This window comes from Antedon bifida, chromosome 2, assembly GCF_963402885.1.
Source record: "Antedon bifida chromosome 2, ecAntBifi1.1, whole genome shotgun sequence".
Lineage (NCBI taxonomy): Eukaryota > Metazoa > Echinodermata > Crinoidea > Comatulida > Antedonidae > Antedon > Antedon bifida.
Genome location: NC_136227.1, coordinates 18,305,681 through 18,330,001, shown reverse-complemented (window position 1 = coordinate 18,330,001; position 24,321 = coordinate 18,305,681). Strand labels below are relative to the sequence as shown.

General features: G+C 32.6%; 1 protein-coding gene across 2 annotated transcripts; it reads right to left on the bottom strand.

The window, feature by feature from the left end:
• Nucleotides 1-223: 223 nt before the first annotated feature.
• Nucleotides 224-23,499, bottom strand: LOC144835099 (SH2B adapter protein 2-like). 2 transcript variants are annotated; one of them, XM_078690137.1, is made up of 8 exons: nt 22,401-23,499; nt 14,766-14,867; nt 12,996-13,061; nt 7,759-7,877; nt 7,450-7,541; nt 7,017-7,142; nt 4,700-4,899; nt 224-4,068 (listed from the first exon to the last, which is right to left on the bottom strand). In XM_078690137.1, the coding sequence occupies exons 1-8, from the start codon at nt 23,142-23,144 to the stop codon at nt 3,679-3,681; spliced, it is 1,839 nt and encodes a 612-aa protein (XP_078546263.1). In that variant the 5' UTR covers nt 23,145-23,499; the 3' UTR covers nt 224-3,678. The 2 variants fall into 2 exon arrangements, with proteins under 2 accessions (XP_078546263.1, XP_078546264.1); XM_078690138.1 differs by lacking the exon at nt 12,996-13,061.
• Nucleotides 23,500-24,321: the final 822 nt, after the last annotated feature.

Sequence of the window (24,321 nt, the reverse complement as noted above, 5' to 3'; positions counted from 1 at the left end):
TCTTATGTTGGCTCAAACGAACCACTTCATCAAACTATTATATACTGATTGAGTTGTTTACATTCACCATACTTGTCCACATGTTATTTCGATTCATCATTCTGCAATTTATATATTTAAACAAACACAGGAAACATTATAAAAATAATATAAATAAAATCATACATTTCATAAATCAACATAAAATAGCTTTAAAGAAAGCAGCTTAATATGTAATAACAAATTAAATTGCAGCTTATTAGTTTATTTCAAAGAAAAATATTTGTATTTTTAAAAGAACTAAAAGGGACATACAAACTAAATATTTCAGTAAAAAAAGCCTAACATTTTAACAATAACATACACAAACTAAAACAAAAAAAAGATATGTAGTGTACTTGCCAGCTAAATCTAAACTTACTTCCACACTAACAACTCTTATTTTTTTATATTGTTTGTGTCGGGTCACCAGACCACATGTGGGATTGGTGTGAAAGCATTTTTTAAGTCACGAAACTTTAAATAAATGTAATATAATCTATAATAATTAACATAACTAATACTTTTAGAAGGAAAAAATATGAATTTCACTTTAAAGCCCAATTATCCTCTACAGAGTTGCAATTGCTTATTGGACAAAATGTCCACTTTGTTTAGCAACAATAGTTGTAACAAGTTAGGTTAAATACAAAAATATGTATAGTTTTAATACTAATATTTCTACTAATGGTAAATAACATAACATTATATATTAACACACACAATAAAAATATTTGTAATAAATATTAATAATAACACTTATTATAATATTATATATATAAACTTTCAGTATTTAAAAATAACAATAAAACACAGTCTGATTTGATATGTTTTCTCTCATGTATGTGGAAACATTGTTTGATATGTATAGATCTTGGCTATAGTTTTTTAAATTAATTTATATTATTGTTTTTCATCATCCAAATAAAACAACAATTATTTCCTGTATTTTATTCAATTACTGAACCAACTTGACTTCTAAATTTTAAATAGCCAATAATGGATTTCTATAAAATAATATAAAATCTATAGCAAGGAAAGATTGTGAATAACAACAGATTGAATGACTTATATCATGTTATCCCAAGATTATTATGATAATGATGTTACTATATTATAATACCTACCATAGAGATGATTATGGTGAAGATGACTACGATAGAGATGATTATGATGGTGGTAAAGATAATTATGATATAGATGATTTAGATAGTTATGATGGTGAAGATGATTGAAGATGACAATGATTTACATGACTAATGAGGATGATGATTAAAACATTCACAAGCTAATATAACATGGAAACTCCATTAATGGACATATTATGTAAAACTATGTTTATATTTCAGGTTATGAAACAATAATTAATTTATACATTATACGTACAATATCTTTGCAAATCAACCTTCGATTAAATGTATACTATCAATATCATGAGATAACCAATATTCAAAAGTACTGTGGCTTATGAATGCTAAAATAAAAATATAAAGCAAATCTAATTGTTTTGCGTAATGTAACTGAGTTACAATAATTCTAATAATGTCTTAAAAAACATAATTACATGAATATTTATTCACTATGGGTGTTCACCTTGCCAATAGATAATATACATAATTTTACAATATTTAATTGTTTTCTATTATACATACTGTAAAAAATAGACATTCTTTGTGATTTGGTAATATTAAATTGCTACTATAGTTATCAATACAATTTAAGCCTGTGGTTAATGTTACCTTATTGTGCTATCTAAGTTAATAGGGTAGCTCTGGCTTTAACATTTCTATTGTTTATTTATCAAATATAAACCTTTGCAACAACATTGATAACAACACTAATACTTTCTGACACCGGAGAAGCAGACCAAGCCCTTTTTAAAAAAAAATGGTGTTAAAGGACTTTTTAAGCAAGAAAAAAGTCTGGTACTACCACTTTAAAAAAGAATGGACGAAGCATGCTTAACTGTTGTCTGAAAGTAAGTTTATAATCAATATTGTTGCAAAGATAATAGAAATGTTGTACCCAGAGCTATCCTTTCAACTTGCAAATTATTATCATTCATTTTTATTTGTGGGAAATTGAGTGTTTGTTAAACGTAAATATCAAATAAAATTTGGTATTTGAATGCAAAATATTCTAATTATTAATTTTCAATTTTTAGCTGCAACAAAAACAAGTTAACTTGATTAAATTGAGTTTGAACTGCGATATTGTTTACATGAGCCTGATTATGATTGTTATAAGCAACATTGACAAATTTGATAATCAGTGAATTTGTGTCGTCAGTAAAAAGAGGTCCCTGAATTCCCTGATTTTGGTATTTGATGGTGATTAATGAAATCTAATGAAATGATGATTTAACTTGACAACTAGGATATACTAACAACGCAAGCAATGACAGATCATTTCAACTATCACTAGTAATTGGTCTAAGTACTTTTACGTTGCATGTTTTTGCTTGGGATATACCATAAGGAGGCAAAGTGAGCAATACTTTCTCAAATAATTTGCTTTGAATTGCATGTTATTAATATCCATGATCACATCTTATCAATACTTATTCTTAGCATGAAAACTCACTGTTGGTGCATATATTCAATAATTAGTTAAAACTTTTGATCACAACATATATATCGAAAAGAATGTTTACCTGCAAAAATGTAACTAATTATTTAATACTTATTCTTATTAATATTATTTAATGTCTTATATTTATCATTTGGTAAAACTAGACATTAATTCAATGTGTTCTCATATCAATAATCACAGTATGATGTGTATATATCACTTTCTACGGTAAAACATATTATGATGTATATATTATGATTCATTTAAATATATTTAAGAAAATATTGTTTATTTTAAAATTTTATATTATTGTATGCTGCCAATTGCTATGATAAAATTATAATATTTTTAAGTTAATAATTTCTCAGACTGTAAAAATAAAATTGTACTGTATTGGTATTTTAATGCCCTGTAAACATTTTCTATCCAGTAAGAATACCACTGCACAAACAAAAATGCATGCACAAATAAATTACCAAAATGTGTATGTGTATTCTAAGAATTATTTGCCAGGATGTATTTTGTAATAGAAGTGCTACAGTATTTTTGTTACAAGCAGCGTTTAAGTAGTAGTGTAGAAGACAACGTTTCATCACTAAAATATGTCTCATATTAAAATTAATATGTTCTCAGACTACACTCTAATCTGTATTTTGGCCTAAAGATTAGCAGTAATTTGATTAAAATACTGTATAAATAAATGTAATCACTAAAAGGAAACAAACTACATGATGCAAAAACAAACTGTGGGAAGTTGGCGAACACAAACATTCAATTGCACCTCAACAATAATGCTACTCACTTTGCAATGAGTCCTCATATAATAATAAGATGTTATAACAGTATTAATAATGTTTACACTGTTATTATTATCTTCAATAAATTGTCCTTTATGTTTTATAGTAAAATTAAATGGATTATTCCTTAAACGGCCCAAAGAGCAATCCTACCAACTTCAACTGATGCATAGACCTGTCCTTGTCTGTCTGTATGTCCGTTCCAAACTCAGTTTCAATACAATCAATGTATTCTAATATGTCCTAGCATGGCAACAAATTACATAAAACCCACACACTTAGAAAAACACTATCATACAAATGCATACTGATTTCGCACAGCACGCCCTCCTCTATGATTGTCATCGGCAGCATCTGTATTAATACCGTTTGCCGGCGGCCTCGCCATCTGATCATTGATCGGTAAGAAGAAGCTATTGCCAGGTGCCGTGAATTCCGACATCGGCATGCCGTCAGGATTGAACGATACGTTGCCATCGGAGCTTTCCGCCGAACTGGGTGTTCTTGGACGTATAGTGTTTGGTACGTAAACTGTGAGGGAAACATCCGGTTGACTGGATCCGTCACGACTGTCTAACGGGATAGGGTGTGTTCTAAAGTGGTCGAGCATATCAAATATACTGTCAAACCATATGTGTGTAACTTTGCATTTTCCATCTGGATCAAGTTGTAAACGTAAATGCTAAAGATTGATAAAAAAATACAAAATTCATCTTGATATCATCTCTATTTGTTCATCTATTCATATTTATTTGAAATTTCAAATGTTGCTATTCAGCGTAGTCCCACAAATTGATTAGTAGTAGAGGGTGGTGCTTGAACAAAGCAAATTTTCTAGGCCTTATGGTCAATCCAGCACTCCAATTTTCCTTGTTTTTTTTTATTCAATCTAGCATTTAAAATTTGGCTTACTTTGACTCATTTTTAGTGAATAGTAGGGCAACAAAACCTTCTATAGAATTTACCAAAATGGGTTTCCCTACTTTAAAGTATGAACGCATAAGAATAAACTTCTCTTGCGTTGTGGGCATAAAAAAAGAAGAGTTCCAATTCAAAAGAAAAAAAAATTATTTAGGAAATGCTCAGAAAAGGGCTGATCAAGGAGGTAGCTAAAAATTGAAATGGATGGAGGAAGCCAGTTGGTCAATGATGTGGATAGAAGTCAATCATTCTTTCCATGCTTCATTTAAACAACAGAAGCTAATTTACATTGTATCTTGCATCATGCGTATCTTGCATTAAGCTTTTAGAATCTCCCCACTAACAAAATTCTACTGTATATTCCTTATATGAATTAATAAGTAATACTGTACCTTGGGCCTGCCATGAAAATTAAATGTAAGTACACACTCCCCACGCCTTGTTTCACTTTGTCGTACCAGGAACACACCATGACATGTATGGCCTCCTTGTAGTACAAGCTGAGCTGCATCAATACGTGACAAGGTACCGTGGAACCATGGGTAGCTAGCTAACACATGGTCATTCTCTGGACTTACTAACACCATGCCTTCTACAAAACAAAAAGAGTATAATGCAATATAGCAAATACAGTAGAACCTTTGTTTTACGTACCCTGATTTTACGTACGATAAATTGACTGATGACGTCATCATTTTCTTAAATTGAGGGCGCAATTTAAGAACAACAAAGCACAAAGCCATGGCTGTGTTGTGTGTGAGACAAGCTACACACATACATTCCTCCTACAGCAGCGAATGTTTTTATTGATAGAAAAAACAAGAACATTGATATTTTATTTAAACATCATCACAGCCTGTATATACTTTACTTTTGTAGTTAGGCCTCACATCTTGATAGGCCTGCTAGCATGGCCTAGATTAGTCTAGGCAAGGCCTAGCTAGTGACCACCTGCCTGCATGCTGTACACAGTAAAGTGGGCAAACACGGCAGACTTTTTAGCTACGATCTATGTATTTGGGGGTCAATTTAAGGTCAACCTGGATTTTACGTATGCCCTCCGTTCCTGTACGGTACATAAAATGAAGGTTCAACTGTACTTGCTTTGTACGTTTGTATTTAAAGGTAAGTTTCTTTGAATCCAATTTTTTTTTCTAAATAAGTTCTGTATACGGAATGAAAATTCTTTCTGGAAAATTGACATACTGTATTGGTGAAGTCAAGCAACCTTAGAAATTTAAAACCTTAAATACTCTTTATTTTCAACATGGAAATCTTTGAGATATCTTTGTCATTCTCATTTTTCTGATGATACAACACTTTCTGAAAATCAGAAATGAGTAATGTACAGAATTCAATAAAAGTGATTAGATGAAGTGAGCCCTCTATTATGAATATCTCAATATTGATGAGCTAAAATCACTACTGTACCTATATAACTTTGGACAGTTATGCTAAATTATGCAATCAAAACAACAAAAGTTTACAAATGTAATATAGATTACATTACAGTATAAACCATCCATTATTTTTATTAATTGATTTATTTGACAAAAGCATTCAAGGGACTGTGTTAGATGGCAAATATTAGAAGCTTGAATACTGTAAGCCAATTTATTTTTAAAACAAATAATAGATAAAAATAGTCAGAAAAAAATCTTTTGTAAAGTTTGGTAAGCTAACAATCCCACAAGGGTCAAGTTCATATATTTTGTATATGGTTCATGAGTGGACTGCAGCATATTCGTATAGGGTTTAATTTTGTAAGGCCTGACTACTGTACTTTATTATTGTTTATATTAGCACTAAACTCAGAGACCTCAGTGATAACAATAAACTTAAATATTATTATCAAACCAGGAAGTACTACTGGCCTAGTAGTATGTATATGAGGATAAAACCAAATATAACAACAATAACAAAATGTGCAAGTTGCTGTCAATTGATTTCCTGATAACTACATCCGGTAGTGTAACAAAAAGTTATAGGAAATTATACCTGAATGGAGTGGTTTAACCTACTGAATCATAGAATTTTAAGCCCCTAAAAAGACAATTAGCAGGCATGATAGGTTTTCAAGGTCCTAAAACATAGTACTCAATACCTCACGAATTAGAAATAATTACTTTAATGTAATAAGTTTAAAGTTCAAATTATATGTAAACCGTGTTTCTGTATTTATTGCTCAATTGATATTAAAAAAGAAACTCAAGCATTTTTTCTGAAGTTTTTTCTAACTTAATATTTATTCTTTTATTTTCTTTATTTTCTTTTATAGTTAAGTAAAATATACCAATTCGCTCTAGTCTTATATTTTTTGGTTTTTTTTTAAAATTTTGTATGAATAAATTCATGTAGTGGCAAAACAAGCTTCATATGATGGTATGATCTAGGTACATACAAGAAATATTGACTATGTTTATAAGGTTTAGGGAGCCTTAAAAACCTAGTCAATATTTTGATATCAGAAATTGTAGCTCATGAGTGGTTACTATATCAAAATATGTTTGTGTTTAATTGCAGTTTGTTCATAATCACACAAATAGTATACAGTTTGGTCTATTCTGTGTCTTGAGTTTTACATGCACCAAGCAATTGAATATATGCAGTATCCTAATTTTCCTTGATACTGTATAAATCATTGCATGGAATATGTATAATACTTTCAAGTTGATTATTCAACATTTTGTTTAGTGTATCATGCTATACCTGGGGCTGTGATAGGTGTAATAGCTTGCTCTGAACTTGCACTGCTTGATGCCCGTTGCGGACAAGGCTCTCTGGGTGGTATTTGTGGTGGGGGTGATGTATTAGGACTTCGATCTGGACTTGAACCTATAAGACGGAAATACAATTGAAATTTGTTAAGATATGTCTATGAGAAAAACAATAATCAGCCCCATCAGTTGTTGGAGATGTGCAAGAGATCTGAATAGAAGTCTGTTCTATGAATACTTCTCACACTGATGGATGATCTCAAGTTGAATACCTACATAGCAGAAACATATTCATTTTATTTGAGAACCGCCCGCCCTCTTTCTTAACCTATCCATAAAATGTCCTCAAAATTCGACAAGAACATTTTGAGACTTTGTACATGACCAAACTAAAAAAATATTAAAAGAAGTCATTTTATATTTACCATCAGTGGGAATTTCTACTGCTAAGCTGTTCCTCATCGGTTGTGAGTCCATGTGATGGTTCTCATCAACGGGAACAGAGGGAAGTGGTCGCCTATAAAACAAGGATACAAAATTGCTATTAGTTTGCTTTGTGAAGAACCTTTCCTTATTTGTACCACTGTACTCATAAACCGTAATTATTTGTTTGTATAATATCTTGTGTGTATGTCCCAGTGTGTTTCGCTGGGTGATGTGTAATAGGTACTAGTGTTCTTAATTTTTGGATAATTTGTGTAATTAATATTAATAAAAGAAAATTGTAAAATTACCTTCGATCTAAGCTAGCTCCTCTGTGTGCTGCTTTCATTGACTCTTGTATACTGGCTAGCCATGCTTGCATGTCCTCAATACTCTGAGCTTCCATCACAAATTCAAGATTATTCTCAGCCTAAAAAGGCAACGTTGTTGTTCATATGAATTCATTTAATAATAAAACCAACATTTGAATAATAAGGAGCTTTCGATTTTTGAAAATCTAGTGACATTTAATACATTTACAGATGACATCATTTGTCCAGCTCAACAACTCTTTTTTGCCCGATGACCCTATACACCTAAAAAAGGTTGAATTGCACTTGTGTACTGATAAACTAGCAGAATTCAGTTCCTAGACCTATAGTGTAGAATCGACCGAATTGAGTCGGACTACAAATTGCTAAACTCAACAAAATTGAAAGCTCGGTAATTATGATTACTGAATGCTACAAATAGCATGTAATAGCTTAAACTTTTCAATATTAGAAATCTATAGTAAAGTACTGTACTATAGATTAAATTACAGATGCATGCTACAGTATAGCATGCAATGTAGATACATTGGTAATAGATAATTCTCTGATCAACTTCTTACATGATTATTTTTTAGATTGTAATGTTAATGGCAAATTTAAGTAGTCTTTATAAAAGTCAATATAAAGTAATACAGGATTAAAATTACACAAACCAACAGTGGTGATGATAGTCTATAAGTGCTAGCTTACCTTGATAAACGGACAATAGCCGTTTCTCCCTGAAGAGCGAGATATACCTCGAAAAGTAGAAATTTTCATTGAACACCCCTCCACAAATGGTATAGTACATGAACTATGCCCTCAGGTGGGAGCCTCCCCATCGCCAGACTTCTTGTCTGAGGGGACGGTGGGAGGGCGTTTATCCAGGTAAGCTAGCACTTATAGACTATCAACCCCACTGTTGGTTTGTGTAGTCTATTTCGTGCCTAGCTTATCTGGATAAACAACAAGATAGATGGAGATAACGATGGGGTGAATGCTGGCACTACCTGTATACAACACCTATGCAACCACATGCAACTGATGCATGTGAATTGGTGGTGTAGGAGTGACCGATAAAGCGCATAACTCACAATTTTCAGTTGTTGACTATGAGCACATCAGCTCACACATGGACACCACAGCACATAATTGGCCTGAGGTACCGCCTCAGGTTAGTTGGCATGTGCACCACTTTAAGAAATTCTCTAGTTGGCTGGACGACATTAAGCATCAGGGCTGGTAGTACCAACGAGACGCTCCACCTGTCCCTGCAGTGGATGACAATTTGGTCAAGCACTGCACGAACCCCGCAAGTAACCTGCAAGTCTTCTCACCATGAACTTCCTCTAATCTTTGTATGGAAAGATCATGGTCGTATACCAGCGACAACACTTGTATTATTGATGTAATATGGAAAGGCAGTACCAACTGGTATGATATGAGGGGAGGAATACTGAGGAACCTTCTTCCTTGGAAGAGCTCTCAGGGGTCACCGTTATCCTGCGTTTTCAATGGAGGAGCAGTGTTCAAATGAATGAGCAGCACCTCCATAGGCTGCGATTAATTAGTGCCTGTTAGGTCCTCTACCGCAGGCCCCTAACACTCAAGCAACAAACTCCTCACAGCGTGACCATCCGTCTAGTCGCTATTGTAACTCCTGACAATGTGCGGACCCTCAGAACCCGATGTCTGAGGCGGGAGCATTTAATAGAAAACTTAATAGAAAACCAATTTCAACCAATCACGTTCACATATTTACATAGGCTATGTAATATATGTATATATGTTGCCCGAAAGCTCTGCTAACTTTTCTGGCTGTTTACTTTATCGTTTTGATTTAGCTTTTCGCTTTTTTTATTTGTATCTCCATTGAGATCCAGCCACTGATACCCACAGCATTGTCATTTTTTTCAGTAATTTGCCTTTGGATTTATATATATATATAACAGCCACTGTACAAACTCTCTATGTCTCGAAATAAAAAAATGATAGTGATTTGTGGACTATAGCATTTGTGGAAAGGGGTGTTCAATGAAAATTTCTACTATTCGAGGTATATCTTGCTCTTCGAGGAGAAAGGGCTATTGCCGATTTATCCAGGTTTATCTAGGCACGAAATAGACAATGAGTTACTGTACAGTAGGTACAGTATGATGCACTGGTGCTTCAAGCATACCATACTGGACAGCCCATGCTGTGAACTTACAATATATTTTTAGAAACAATAACTACTGATAAAATCAATAAAATACAACAAGCATTACAAAACTTCATCATAACCAGATTATAATAAAAAAAGTATAATATTCACAAATAAAAAGTAAATAGAATGAGAGTTTGGTTTACATCTGTGTGAACTCACTTGATTCGATGAACCTGGGTTTGCATACACCCTGGTGCTTAGTCTGTGCGAATGCAGCTATACAGAAGAAGATCATTTTAAATTTGTCATTGAAGTACTGTAGTACAGTATTTCCTTAACCATTATAGCCTATTAATCTATTTGCACAGCATCTTTTGATTACGATAAGAAGTTTAATAACTTTCAATTTCAGGCCAAATTTGGAATAATTGGTCATTTTCCTTGGAATAGTATTAGTACTGTTAGGTTAGTTGCAATTTGTGTAAAAAACATACTGTACAGTTTTGAACATACAGCAGTGCATTCTCAATAGGTACCTTTTATTTATATTTTGAAATTTTATTTTTTAATTCCCTACCCCACATCATTAATTTATCTAAATTAAATGCAAAACATAAAACAAGTAGCATCATTTAAATGGTGCGAAAAAAGGAAATTAGATGATTTTTAAAGAACATAACAAAAATTCAATAACACAAACATACACACACACATATACAAATATTAATTATTATAATAGCACACATGCATTTTGTAGGCAGAAACTTGAAATTTAGAGAATTTTATACTGTAGGTAGGGTAGTGAAAATATTCACTATAAACATCCAACCAGTAGTGTGCACCATCTGAAATTGCTTTGTTTCTAAGGGCCTGTTTCTGCTGAGCAGAAATAATCGATTATTAACCGTTTATTTTTTTAATCGATTATTTTTGGGCAGCAGAAACGGCGCAAAATAAAATAACCGATTAAAAATAACCGATTAAAAACACTCAATCCATTGCGTGTTTTAATCGATTATTTCTTGTTTTAACCGATTATTGCGGAGCAGTTTTGAGACTGCAACACAAATAGCGATTATTGACCACACTTTGACCTCTAGAGTATGGCAACCCTTATTCACAAAGCATGCTGTTTATTTGCGCGATCGATGACGATCAGCGATGTGGACCGAATAACAATCAAATGTTAAACATTTGATTTTTATTATTTTGTGGGGGAGAATTATACCGAGAGACTCTAAGATTCTGCGTTACAAGTACACCGTTACATCCCACCAGTCCAGGCTAACGATGTTTTGCATGTCCTTTTTTAGGCCTGTTGTTTCGGTAGAAATATATAGCCTAGCTAGCCTAGGCCCTAGAAGAGTACCCCTAGAACCAACGCCGAACGGCGAAACAAACTTTTCTCGCCGACGTACCCTTATTAATATAACATCATTATTCTGTTGTATGTGGTACAGTAGTAGGCCTAGCCTACTAGATGTTTATTTTACAAATAATATAGCTTTACGAGTTCAATTTTTAATCCGGATTAATCTTACATGTGAGAGTTTTAGGCAGCGATAGGATGTAAACAAACCAACTCTCATCGGCCTTCCATAACTTGAACTGCGCTGTGGGTATGGATGACGTGATTTTTAAAAAGCAATTACCAGATAACCGATTAACGTCGGAGAACATTTTCAGTTGCAACGCGATTATTTCTGTGGTTTGTGGTACTTAGAAACAATTTTTATTTTTTCAGCAGAAACAGACCCTAAAGCAAAATGTTTGGCTTACTGTACTGTAGCTAACATTCAATTTAAGATGGACATACTGTACAATAGTAATTGTGTTGTATCATTCAATGGGAAGAATATTTTCAATCAAATCTCATAGTCCTGTTTATTGAATAGAACAGTCAATCTTTCAACACGTAGAAATATTCTCTCCCACCCAACATCATACTGTAAACTATGCTGTACCTGTACTTCTACCTAAACAAAGTGTCTCTTTGAAGGTGTATTTTTTCCCCTTGTTTGTATTGTACTGTAAAGTGTAAGGAGACATTTTCTACTGTTACACGTACTGTAGGTAACAGTTTCAAAGGTGTATGGCACTGATATTTAGAGAGACAAATTAAACAAAAACAACTGCTGAAAATATAATGCGAAAACATGCATTTTCCTTCTACAGTCAAGCATTACTATACAAACACATCTTTGCCAATATCAATCAAAACATCTCTAAAAATGTACAATATAATAAGGACATTATAAATTAATTTTTAATTTAATACTACGGTAGGATTTTCCGTAATTTTGTTTAAGTAAGATAAGACAAGTATGATGATATATGAACATTTTTAAACTTAAAGGACAACATTACCAAGAAAAATATTATTTTGACAACTTAGGGATGTACAGTACAGTACATATGATCTCAGAACAATTGCGAGATTTACAATATCACAACACGCGTTCACCATGAAGCCGTCGCTGTAAATTTCTGTGACGTCAAGTGTGCTTAGCAAAATCTACCTCATGAGTTTTCATTGATTGTTAATGTACTTGGATTCATATTATTATTAATATATTTCAATTGCTAATTTGACCTGCATTAGGCTTAAATTTGCCAAAATGTTTGAATACAGTACAAATATGCAGATAGGCAAAATTCAAAATTTATATTTTTTACAATTTATTTATTAAAACGTGTGTTTACTAGAAATTGTCACGCTTTGCTATTGACCCCGAGGTAGCTAGAAGCATGACGTATGTGATGATGTGATGGATTCACTCAACCATATCGATAAAGTTGTCCTTTAAAGTACCACATAAAAATAGATTTTTTAAATGCTTTAAAGATAAATGCGACTTATATATCATGAGCACCTAAAAACAGTGAGTACTAATACAGTAGGTTTTCCATCAAAATCTACATGTAAGTGATAAAAAGTGTTTAAAAATATAGGACACTTTATTAAATGGAAAATAAATGAAAATAAAAATACTGTATACGATATTGATCACGACAAAACACAGACAGGATATAACAACAGTAAATACAACAAACTAACACTACACAGTATAACAACACATTATTACTGTACATGAAGTAATCCGTGTATGGCTCCTGTATGCTGTGCCCGTTTCCTCATGGACGACATGTCCGGCTGCTGTTCCATTGCAACATTTATGTTGAGTTTAGAGAAAAGTTTAAAGAAAAAAATTCAAAATAGGAAAGATACAGATAATAAAATAAAATATGATTTTTTTCTATCAGTGGGTGCAGGATACAGTACTGTACTATTAACACAACAGAAATATCAAATTATGACAAATATAAAACGATGTCAGATGACTGTAGTAGTACTGTACCGTATGTAATATTTAATATAAATTTGAATTTTACATTAATGGTGTTTTTAAATTAGATTTTAATTTTGTGAAATCAAAATGTTAGTATTGAGGACATAAAATAATTTACCATACATATATGCAAAAGGAAGTTCGACAAAGAACTTGAGAAAAAAATAGATACTGTACAGATTATAGTAAATAAAGCTCTCAATTAAAAGTTCAAAGTTCTATTGATTTACACTACAGTTACAATGAATTTTGTTTGTCTGACCAGTGAAATAAACAGTATAATAATATAATATTAATAACAATAAAAAAAAACAATTTAGCAACTTGTGAGACAAAAAAATTAAAATGCCAGGATACGGATACTGTAGCTTGCTGAAATCATCGGAAGTAAAGAATCAAATTCAGTAAAATAAAAAATACTTTTATTTATTATGGTATGTTTTTTATGAGGGTGTGTGGTGCATTGTGTTGGCTTTTCATGAATGTGAAACAATGTGAAGCAACTTGTAAACCGTGTGTAAATGTTTTCAATTATATGTTAACAATTTTGGCCCCCAATCAAAATTATTGGCAATGTATGTCTGTGTAATGTACTTGTGTACAATACAATTATACAGTAGCCCTGGCAGAATCAAAATCTTGCAGGCACTTATTTTTTCCCTACTGTACTTCAATGAGGCAATAGTTGGATGTATTGATTATCCCCCTGGAAAAAATAGTTTTTAATATACCATTTTAATGTCACATAATAGTAAATATTCCTTTATTTAAAACCAAAAATTGGATCAAAACAAAATAATTTGCCCGAAAAACTGTAATTAAAAGCAAAAAATAGTCTTGCAAATTACTAATATTAGTGACATAGGGATCCTTATACTCTAGAAAGGGTTATTAGATATTACGTTGGATATTGCAGACTTTGTTGATCACTCCCTCCCACATCTTAAACCAATCAGAATGACATTTGATGTGAATACAACATTGTACAAAAGGTCTTTTGTACTGTAATAGTATTTAAAGCATGTGTAGTAAAGGTGTCACCCACTTGTGAAAATACAAATTAAACTTGCATTTAATTGGCAAGATTGACCAAGATGAGACACTAACCAAGAGTAATTTGAATGTTCATGACACGTTTTAATTTTTGTAATTAAACATAAATTTCTTTAAAACTGTTAAAAGTACAATTGGTCAAACCAATTTAATTAAAAATTTAAAAAGTAACTAAAATTAAACTTCATTTGTTTTATTGTCAAGTTGCTAATAATGAGTATTATGTTAAATTTGTCTTCATTTGTTCAATTTGGTAAAATTAACATAATGTTCTTGAATAGTGAAAATGGAGGATTTGTTATTTTTTGACCATTTTAACTGAAAAAAAATTATTTCAAAATAATGTATATATAACATAAGATTTTTACTTCATCTTGAATAGTATTTCACTTTATCCAGGTAAAGCTAGGCATGATATATAGTAGACATTTACATTTCTGGATGACGAGTAAATTTACCTTTAAAGCAAAAGCATGTTTCGTTCCAGGTAATTCAAGCTCCGTTGTTTCTCTAACTTCTTCTATCAGGAAGCAGTATATTCCTGCTTTTGGTTTTGATGACTGTTGGGGAAAAAATAGATTAACATTTTAAAAAGGTAATATTATTCAACAACTGCACACACAAGGTTGGGGTTAAAAAATCACGTACAGTAACCTGTATACTAGACTAGGCCTATTGTACACTAAAAGAACAAATTATCGATGATCTTTGTAGATAGCAAATGTGAAATGAATCACTACAGCTTTTTTCATCTTCATCGTTGCTTCTGCATATACTGTACTGTACTTTTCCTCAAAGAAATTGGTTGCAGATGGTGAATTGTCTTACAGTAATCTAGGTATGTCGACACAGAACTCAACCGTGTCGACATAAAACGCTCCAAGCAACTGAACGCAACTGACCTTAACTAGCCTACAACTGACCTCAACTGAATGTTCTATTTTTTCGAGTTGCTCGAAAGTCGACATACAGTAAGTACTCTCGCGCAACTACTGTAGTTCTTTTCAGTTGAGTTGCGTTGAGTTCTATGCCGAAATAAGTGCACATTTAATCTTATACAGTGGAACCGTGTTCATAGCTTTAAGGGTTCAAGTCCCACTCAAACAAATATAGTGGTAGAACAAGTATAAACCATATGTCCAGTGTAATAAATACATCTTTCGAGATGAGTAGAAGGTTACCCTGTACTGTTGTGTACTGGCTCATGCAGCCACTGTGGTGGACAGGCAAAATAGTAATTTTTATACTGATTTATATCTTGTTTATGTATTACATTAATTAATTGGGCCACCATTAATATTACCACCAACCATTTTTGTGCAATAAAGTTAATGAACAGTTATAGTAGAATATGATTTATAGTTTTGTTAGACTGACTACAGTATTGTAAAGAATTTATTGAAGCAACATTTTATATCATCATAAATCATACATTTTCTAAACTGCATGGTATACTACACTGTCTCTCTGGATGTAGCTCTGAAATAACATAAAACCTTTAAAAAAAGTCTAGCTAATCAATTATCTAAATTTTAAAAAAGGTCTAGCTTAATATTTTTAGGTCTTTCAGTAAGCATTACAGTATAAGAATATTACTGTATGGTGTATTTCGGTGTACAAGTCGCACCTGTGTATAAAACACACCCATATAATAACACAGACTGAAATATCATTATTCTTTGTCGTAATATATCATTTATATTTAACAAAACATTGGTATTTTTAATAAAATAATTATACTTCAGACCTATTTTTTTTTTAAGGTGATATAATTTCATTTATTTGATTGCCTTACATCGTAATCAGGGGTCTTCTACTATAAAGTGAATGTTCCACGAAAATAAAAATCCCCACAATTCTTCAGTTATGATGCACTGTGTGGTGAGGCTAACCCTCATGTACGTCTTTCATTGCATACTGTATAACTATAAGTGAGGTTTCGCAACGCTTCAAATATGGTAACAAAAACGGATACGTCACACATTTGTGAAACCTTTGAGCTGATCCCCATTTCATATTCGTAAAGCGTATTCGTGTTGACGAATATCACTAGTCATATTCGTAACTACAAAACGAGTAATCAGGAATGATTATAATATAATTTTAGATTTATTAAAAGTATAATATCATAGCAGTTTTTTTAAGTCCTCACTTGCTTTGATGTTCCTAAGCAACCAAGCAATACATACAGTACTGTACATGCGCTTCATTCAAATTTATCGCATTCATATTTTTGTGCCCTCAATATTTCGTTGGCTGACAAAAACAAATATGTATGCGTGGCATATCTGTTTTTGTAGCGTTGCAAAACCTACTGTACCTCACTAATATTTAAATATACCTTGTAAATGTGTACAATATGACCATTTTATGAATTAATCCAAATGGTCTTTAGTTTCTAGAGCCTATAATGAACCATGGGGAGTCTGAACATATCGTATGATTTCATAAATTCTAATTACCGAGATCTCACATTTTCAAGTTGGGACCTCTGTTTTATAATGAAATTGTAAAAGCTGATATGAATGGTGTATTAATCCGATGCACCAGATGAATGCATTAACTAAAAACGAAGGTTTAATGTGAAATTTTATTATTCACTAAAAAAATCTTGTTACAAACAGGTTACATGTGCTGGTATAGTATTCTGTACATAGGGCTCAATAAAATGTTAATCAAAAACTAGATTTGAACTCTGAACTCTTTGACGAGTTTGGGTTATCCGCGCAAACGAAAATGCACATAAATCATTTAAAATATGAACGGCGACAATTATTATGCCATCCTATCAGTATGACACAAAATAAATATGTTTACAGTGCTGACAGCATATTACAGTATTTACAGAATACACTGTATTTATACAATATGTGGCACATGCAAGCGAAATCGGACATAAGTCGCATGTATTGATTTGTAGAGACAGCCAAAAACAATAAAAAAAAAAGGCTGAAAAATTTCATTTTTTTTTATTTTTACAGAAAATGATAGCTGAAACAGTATTTATTTACATTACCTTGGGGTTTTTCTATTTTTCGAGACAAATAAATTTTAACATTTTGTGTGGTAACACCTATCATATTTATGCTTATTAAATTGAAAGTGTTCTAGTGGATTGTTTTTAATGCAAATTTTGCATAACAATAGAACAATAGTTAATTAACAAAGGTGCGAAGTTTCATTGAAATAAAACAATTAAAATACCCTTTTGATAAGGCGTAAACTTGCCCTGTTTATTTTTTTGTATCTGTCATTTCCTGTTACTTAACTTTAAAGCATTTTTCTCAAAACACTGATTGTAACAGCCAAAACTTTAGACTGTGATATCTCTGGAAGTAGACATGATATCAAGATATTTTTTTCAACATTTTAAATCTTGGATTATGTACTTTCAGTATTTGTAAAAATCTCAATTTTGAAAATTCCGACTTATGTCTGATTTCCCTTGCATGTGCCACATACTGTATACAGCGTAGCATAGATGAAATTACGAGACCCATCTTTTAAATCCAATTTCTAACATGATGACATCATCAAATTGACATAAATATAACTATTTTGAAGATAATTATCTAAATAATTACATTTGGGTAATGCTAACAACTTCTGTCAACGACCAGCCACTGATTTAAACGGCTATTTTGGAGCAAAAATTTAGCAGAAATGCAGTAAAATATAAAATTACATTTTAAATCTATTTTGAAATAAACAGTTTATTCGGCTCTATGCAGCAGAAACAGACCCTTATACCGAGCTGCACCAACCCACCAAGTTTGATTAAAGACCTGGGGTGGATTGCTATAAGCGGTCTTAGCGCTTAGCCGGCTATAATTCGTGACGTAGCAAGTAGTCTTTATTTTAGACCATTGCTATACCGCGGTCTAACCTGTAAGCGGTCTTTAAAATCTAAGCCTACAGTACTCGAAGGAGTCTTAAAACAGTCTTAAACCTTTCTTTTTGTTGCTTTTACGTATTATTTATCGTTAAAGACAACCACTTGTTGAGTTTTAAGTGTTACATCAAATAATAACGGTGATTTTATTCTTATATAGGCCTAGAATAGATTTTCTCGCGTAGAAATGTAGGTACAGTACTGTTATGATTGTGAATTGAACAAGCGTGACAAACATTACCTTATTTGGTATTCTACGCGCAAAGTACGCCCTCAATTTGTTACTTTACGCGGTCTTATCTTAGACTGTTTTATAGCAATGGTTTAACAGGGGTGGCTTTAGTAAGACCATCTATCTGATAAAGCCAAGTCAAGGAGTTAAGACCATTAGTTAAGACTGTTTTATAGCAATCTGCCCCTAGTCTCTGAATAAAGCTGGATATAGTAGACAAACAAAGTGAAGAATTAGTGAAGACTACAGTACAGTAGAAAGTATACCCGTCCCAGAGCAAGTGATTGGCCGAGCAGTTAAGGAAGTGGAACCGTAATGCGTAGCCATTTAACATCGGCAATGGTTCGAGGCTCACTCGCTCCATGGTTCTGGTGGTAGAACGAGTCTTCTCAGGTAATGACTATTAAACTAGGTAGGTCCAGTGTACACATCTGGCTCTGTGCACTTTAAATAAATAACCTAGTACATCTTTCGAGATGAATAGGGGGTTACCCCGGTGTACTAACTACTGTAGTTCACACAGCCACTGTCACAAACTCATCATATATACTGTATACACTGGGCCCTCCGGGAGAACTGTCTTAGACTGAAGAGGCTACCCAGCACCTCCCTCGAATGAACTCCGAATCCCCACCTCCGCCCTACAAGAGCCCTACCAAACAATAAACACTATACTTTAAAATGTTATTAATCATCTAAGACACTGTGAAACATAGTAGGTTTAGTTTTACGAATATCAAGCATTTTAATAATGTTAACCGACAGAAAACGTCCAAGCCAGAACGTCCTTCTAAACCCATTTATTCATTAGTCATTATCATTCCGAGAACAATCGTCTACACTTCCTAGAGGGGGAGCGAGCAAAGCAAGCTCACCCTCTAGTTATAATATTAAACCAATAAAATTTAAGGAATGAAAATGACATTTTTTGTTTATTTATTTTTGCACAATAATCAAAGTTACTACATATGGACACACAAATCAATTATACAACGCTACTGGACATACCAGTTTAGGAAAAATGTTTTTAGGCCCTGTTCAGACCCATGGCGTTATATATATTATATATAATAAAAATGTGTCTGAACAGTTGGGGATTATTGTACGACGCATCATACAACCCCTGTAGCGTATTAGTGGAAAACGGTTAGTACCGTTTTAGTGTACGACGTTACTGTAATTTCCAACGTTGTATCCAATCAGAACGTTTCCTGTTATGATGTGAAACAAGGTTTGACTTAGGCTGACATCCTGTATTATCAACAAAAAAGGCCAGAATAAGGACTAACTACTGTAGACTACAAACAATACAACTGTAAACAAACTGACTACCATTATTTTTTTTAATTGAAATAAATTAATGCACCTTGTACTACAGTAGACTGGACAATGTAATTCCTACCTACTGTACAACAGGCGACCAATAACAAATTCGATATCAACTAGCAAGTTAGGGTTATTTTCAACTGACCAATCACAATTAATTTGTTTCCTTCATGAAAATACTTGGGTACAATAAGAGCACATGAATATGCAACTATGCTGTGGGTCTGAACACCTCATTTTTTTCTCTGCGGTTTGTACTGTTCTATTAACGTTATACGCTAAAATGCTATAATGCCATGGGTCTGAATATAGCCTTAGTTTAAAGAAATTTAGAATTTTAAGAAGATTGCTACAGTAGCATTTTTGGGAAAGGAATGATAGATTTAATCATAGTCATCATATACCAAAAAGGCATGAAGTAGACTTAAAAATTACATAGTGAATTCAAGGAAATCTGGATACAATAATAATTATTGTTTAAACTACACTTTACAAAGCATACAGTATTGTCAACATACTGTATTGTCAACTATAGTGTTTGTTATCAACAAGTAATTCAAAATGTTTGCTAAACAGACTCATAATAGCACTTGGGCATTTCCCCATTATTTAAATAAACATGCAATGTGACAATGCATTTTGTTTATCCCAGCTTCTTTCTGTACAGTTAGCATTTGGCAATCTCAATCAGTGACTGACACAATTGTCATCACTAAATTGAGCTCTTAAAATGTATGCATGGCGCACTGTGTAAAGCACAAGGCATCTTGTAGGCTTCAACGTCATTATAATTGTTCGGGTCATAATGACTTGAACAATATTTAAATTAGCATTATATTGTAATAGTTACCCTTACTGTAATAGTAGTTATGAATGAAAGATATCAAATTGTATTGTAATATAAATTTCATTCATTTATTGCACAAACATGTATACTAATATCAGTCTAACTTTAACATTTTGTACATGAAGATCAAAAGGTTTGCATACCATCTTAATTTGCAAGTGAATAAAGACATTGATTCCATCACACTATGGGGGAAAGCTTTGTATCAGGTGTCAAGTCTTTGCTTATCTCTGTTGGGTGTGGAAATGGAATGTACAACAGGTAGTGTTCATCCAATTGCAATTAACTGCATTTTAAGTTACAGTAAAACTATTTTTAAAGAAAACTCCACAACCACATTGCGGTTCATAATCGGTAAACACACGAACACAAACATACAGTACTGGATAATGTCTTAAAAACATAAATCGTTCTAGATCCACTTTAAGTGTTTATTATATTCACTCTGTAAATTGAATCATTTTACAGTAAAATCTAGACTTAAAAGTGTACAGTACGAGACATTCTGCTTGTAATGTTACTACTACTATAACAAAGCATCCATTAAAAATTATAGTTTATTTGTGTACAGTAGATTGTAGGCATGTTTAATTATGTACTAACAGTATACAGTAAGTGTAATAATCAATAATAAGAAGTGTACAATAATTTTACAAATATTTCATAGTTCACTTCCTTTTAAGATAATATTCTTGAATAAACCTAAGAACAGGAAAAGTTTGGAAAAAACAAGGATTAGAGCACAAGGATTGCCTTTTTAAATGTTGGAAAGATCAGGAAATGGTGGGCCGGTATAAGGTCAGGTATCACTGTAGGGCCTACAGTATACAGAATACACATTGTGTGAATGTAGACTAGGTATAACTGGTACATAAATATTTAATTTAGATACATGATTAATTTTGCTTTATACTGTACCATTTACAGTATTAAGAACCATCATACAGACAGCTTGAGTACCATTTATTTTGATATACGGCAAATTATATTATATTATTATTATATGGCAAATGCTACTGACATTTTGTGTGAAATTTAGTGTTAAAAATAAAGAATGAAAACCCTTTTTATTAACTCATAAAAATAAAGTGTTTAGAGATACAGTACTGTACTGTATCAATAGCTTGGCCGGTAAAGGTACGGTAAACAACCACCGTCTTCACCTACTTTCATAAAATACAAATTTTTAAACTGTCTTATTTTACTGTAGACCGGTTGGTTGGCATTTTTAGTAGTAGTGTGATGTGGTTTTAACCAGAGGTTCCATTCGTGGATGATTGTTTTTTAAACTCACCTCACCATCATCTTGAGACAACGGTTACAGTACCTTAATACTACATTACTGCAGCAATCAGAAGTTTTGAGACAAATTACATTACAGACAGTTGTTAATCTAAAAGAGGAGGATTTGGTATTGCAATGTTTATTCAAATAAAGGACACTAATGGAAAGAATTATACAAACCAAAGGTGGTGTTGGTAGTCAAGTGCCGCTTACCTGGATAAACTGACATTGGCCTACTATAATGTCTGATAAAAGAGCCATGACTCGAATATAAACATTTATTAACAATGTATATCAGCTAATAATGGTATATTCCATGAATCCTGCCCTCAAGTGGGAGCATGTCAACACACCATCATCACTACTAGTACTACTAAAATGGAGACCATTTGGTACGTGCATGATTAAAGGAAGCCTGTAGACCAAAACCAAAATATCTGCGTAAAGTCTCTACCTCAAATCTTTTTAACTGTGATATGTCAGAAGCAAATTTAAAAACAAAAAAATCCTACCTTTGGTGGTGCATAAAATTCCAACGTTAGTCCTTCTGGTCTGCTTACCAGAAGCAGTCGAGACTTTTCCCATTGACTTCTACCTTGCTGATCCTCTCCTGTTAAATTATTTACAATTCCTTCTCTTACAACAATATCTGAATCCTTAGTACGATGAAAACGACTAGTATCAACATCACCTGAACTTTGTTTACGAAATCTATTTCTTATGTTATGTCCAAATTTTCTAAATGACATTTTACGTGACGCAGATTTCTTAATTCGTGCCCCAGAAGAAAGGTCATCTTGAGAATGTGACGACTGAATTACAGAGTTTATCACGTTTCCATTTCCATTTGGGTGATTTAAAAGTGAGGATGAATCTGGAGGGGGCAAAGATGGTGATAATGACTGAAAACTCCCTTGTCGAGAGCGTGGAATCTCATTCCGGTTGAAATGTGGACTTGGTTGATGATTTTCAATAATTACATTACCCAGAGTTTTGTTTATTTCATGTTCAAAGTGTTCTAAGAAGTGTTTAATGTATCTGTTTGCATACTGTTTTGCCTTATCTTTCGTTCTCAGTTCTGGCTGATCCATTACATATTCTCCAAAGCAGTTGGCAAAAATAACTGCAGACTTATGAGCTTCAGTCTCACAAAATGCAGGCCATTGCGGCCATGGGGAGACAAAATCATTTGAATCCATATTGTTGACAGTCGTTGATCCACTAGGATCCGACAAATGTCCATTCGCCATATCCATTTCACGCTCTGCCTCTCCTTAGCCTGACATGTGAGGCCTAGCCTACTACGAATTCGCAATCCTTCGAGCCGAGGCTAGACAGAGCAGCAGCAGTGCAGTACTCACCAAGCATTTCTTCGCCATGCAATACAATTTTGCCTTTTTACTATAAGTAACGACCACACTTACATCTTTATAAATCAATATGTCTAACCACCTTTCTTCAAGCTAAATTAACACACATTTAAATATTCCAAAATTTTTAGGATAATAAAGTAAACCTAGGCTAACCTACTTCCTGCTTTTCAATTCAATTGGTATTTTTATTTCGCAAAAACGCGAGAGGAGATGAGAGAAATTCTTGGAACAACAAACACACACACACACAGAGAGGGATCAAACGACGACTGGGTGTGCGCATAGCCCATTAAAAGTGAATTTAACTTGCGCATGTGATGGTTGAATAGTTTTAGTCTATTTATCATAATAAATAAATAATATTTATCAGTAGTAGTTGTTATACTGTATAAATATTAATGGTACTGAACTTGACTTTTTTTATCCCTTATTTAAAAATAATGATAATCTAGTATTATGTATTTATACTGTGACTATTTTTAATTGTTTTCATTAATTTTATATCAGAAGATTTTGCTAAAGATTAAAATAGGCCTATATAATTATTTGTAATACAGTATTCATTAAATTATGATTTATTTCAATTTTACAAAACATTTTTACAAATGACAATAATTTTTTTCAGTAATTTGCCTTTGGTTTTATATATATAGGCCTATATCCGGTAAAAATTAGTTTAGGCATAGTGAATATTTTTGGAAATGTGTGCTTTGGCATTGAAACATACAGAGCTAACAGTTACATAGATAAAACAGTAAAAATAAATTAAATACAAATGAGTTACGGTAAATAATAAAATTGCCGCCGTTCAGCATCTGAGCAATGACTGTTAGAATGGCGCTAGGCCTATAGGCCTATCAAAAGATTGATTGTTAAAAAAATTGAATTTGAGTAAAAATAATCTTATCTTAGTACGAGTACGCGGTGGTACACATCTATGCCAGATCTATAAAATTTATATAGGCCCTAATGAATTTAGAGAATTTGTTTTGTCTTGAATAATCTTAATAACTTTTTGAGTTCGGTTGGTACCTTATACGTTTAGTAGCAGCTTTCCTAA